This window comes from Nanorana parkeri, unplaced genomic scaffold, assembly GCF_000935625.1.
Source record: "Nanorana parkeri isolate BGI_ZX_2015 unplaced genomic scaffold, ASM93562v1 scaffold2319, whole genome shotgun sequence".
In the NCBI taxonomy this organism is placed as follows: domain Eukaryota; kingdom Metazoa; phylum Chordata; class Amphibia; order Anura; family Dicroglossidae; genus Nanorana; species Nanorana parkeri.
In genome coordinates, this window is record NW_017308587.1 from 1 (window position 1) to 1,092 (window position 1,092).

Genomic DNA, 1,092 nt, shown 5'->3' on the forward strand with positions numbered 1-1,092 from the left:
TCTTGTGCAGGGTGACTGGTCTTGTCTCCGCCCCCCTCCAGCAATAAAGACCGCCCACTGCTGCTCTCCTCGATGTCCATAGCGGATTGGGACGCTAAGACGGAGGGCGCCCCCTTGTCTAGAATCATAGAACATACAACATGAACCATGTGACTTGTCTGTAATAGGCCGATGAATAAAGCATACTGTCTCACTGATTGCAAGCTCCTTGGGGGCGGGGCCTGATGTGAATGGGCACTATGTAAATGCCTGTAATAAATAAAGTTGATACAAATGAAATGGCTAAAATGTCATCATTTAATCTCCAACATGCCGATGTTACTTTCTACATTGAAATCTGCAGCTTTCAGATAAACGAATCCCTGGTGATTGTGCAGCAATAGTCTGTGTTCAGGCACTTCCTGCCATGGGGTGACAACGCTCTGCCCCTCTCCCAGTTGTGCTCCTGTGTTGTCACACAGATAGAGACTACAAGTGGCCCTTTCCGACACACATTACACGAGCATGGTCCCCTGCTCCCACCATCAGGAAGCCGACCCTGAGAAATGCCCGGCAGCCATCACTGGAGTGCGTGTAGACAGGAAGAGGCTGCAGGAGATCAGCAGTGGAAAGCGGGGTGTATGCGGAGGGGGGTTCCTCATTAAAGTGAACCTGTTGCTTGTCCCCGGAATTGGCTGCGGGTATGCGGGGAGTGCCTGTTATGCTGTTGCTGGGGTTACTGTGCTGTGTTCACCACTATGAACAGAACCAAGGCTGGAGCGCCGCATCACAAAAACCAACGCGTTTCGTGTGCCAGAACCCCGCCCCTTCATCAGGGGTTAAGGAATGGGGAGCAGTGTACATGGACCGCTCAGGATACAACCATGCGTTATATTAACCAGCTGCTGACAAATCCTGCTCAGTCCATGCATACCAGGGGTAGGCAACCTCGGCATGCCAGCTGTGGGACTACAAGTCCCATGAGGCATTGCAGGACTCTTGACAGCCCCAGGCATGATTCCTAGAAGCAGAGGCATTTGTAGCTTCACCACCGCTGGAGAGCTGAGGTTTCCTACCCCTGCTTTATACTGATCCTTAAGCCCTAAGGGGGGG

The 1,092-nt window shown here is 52.2% G+C and overlaps 1 protein-coding gene across 1 annotated transcript in view; it reads left to right on the forward strand.

Moving 5' to 3' along the window:
- Positions 1–504: 504 nt before the first annotated feature.
- LOC108801362 (zinc finger protein 2-like) overlaps positions 505–1,092 on the forward strand; it is a 16,679-nt gene continuing 16,091 nt past the window's right edge. The window contains exon 1 of the mRNA XM_018573290.1: positions 505–567. Coding sequence (XP_018428792.1) covers positions 505–567 — 63 coding nt within the window. The remainder of the gene's footprint in view (positions 568–1,092) is intronic.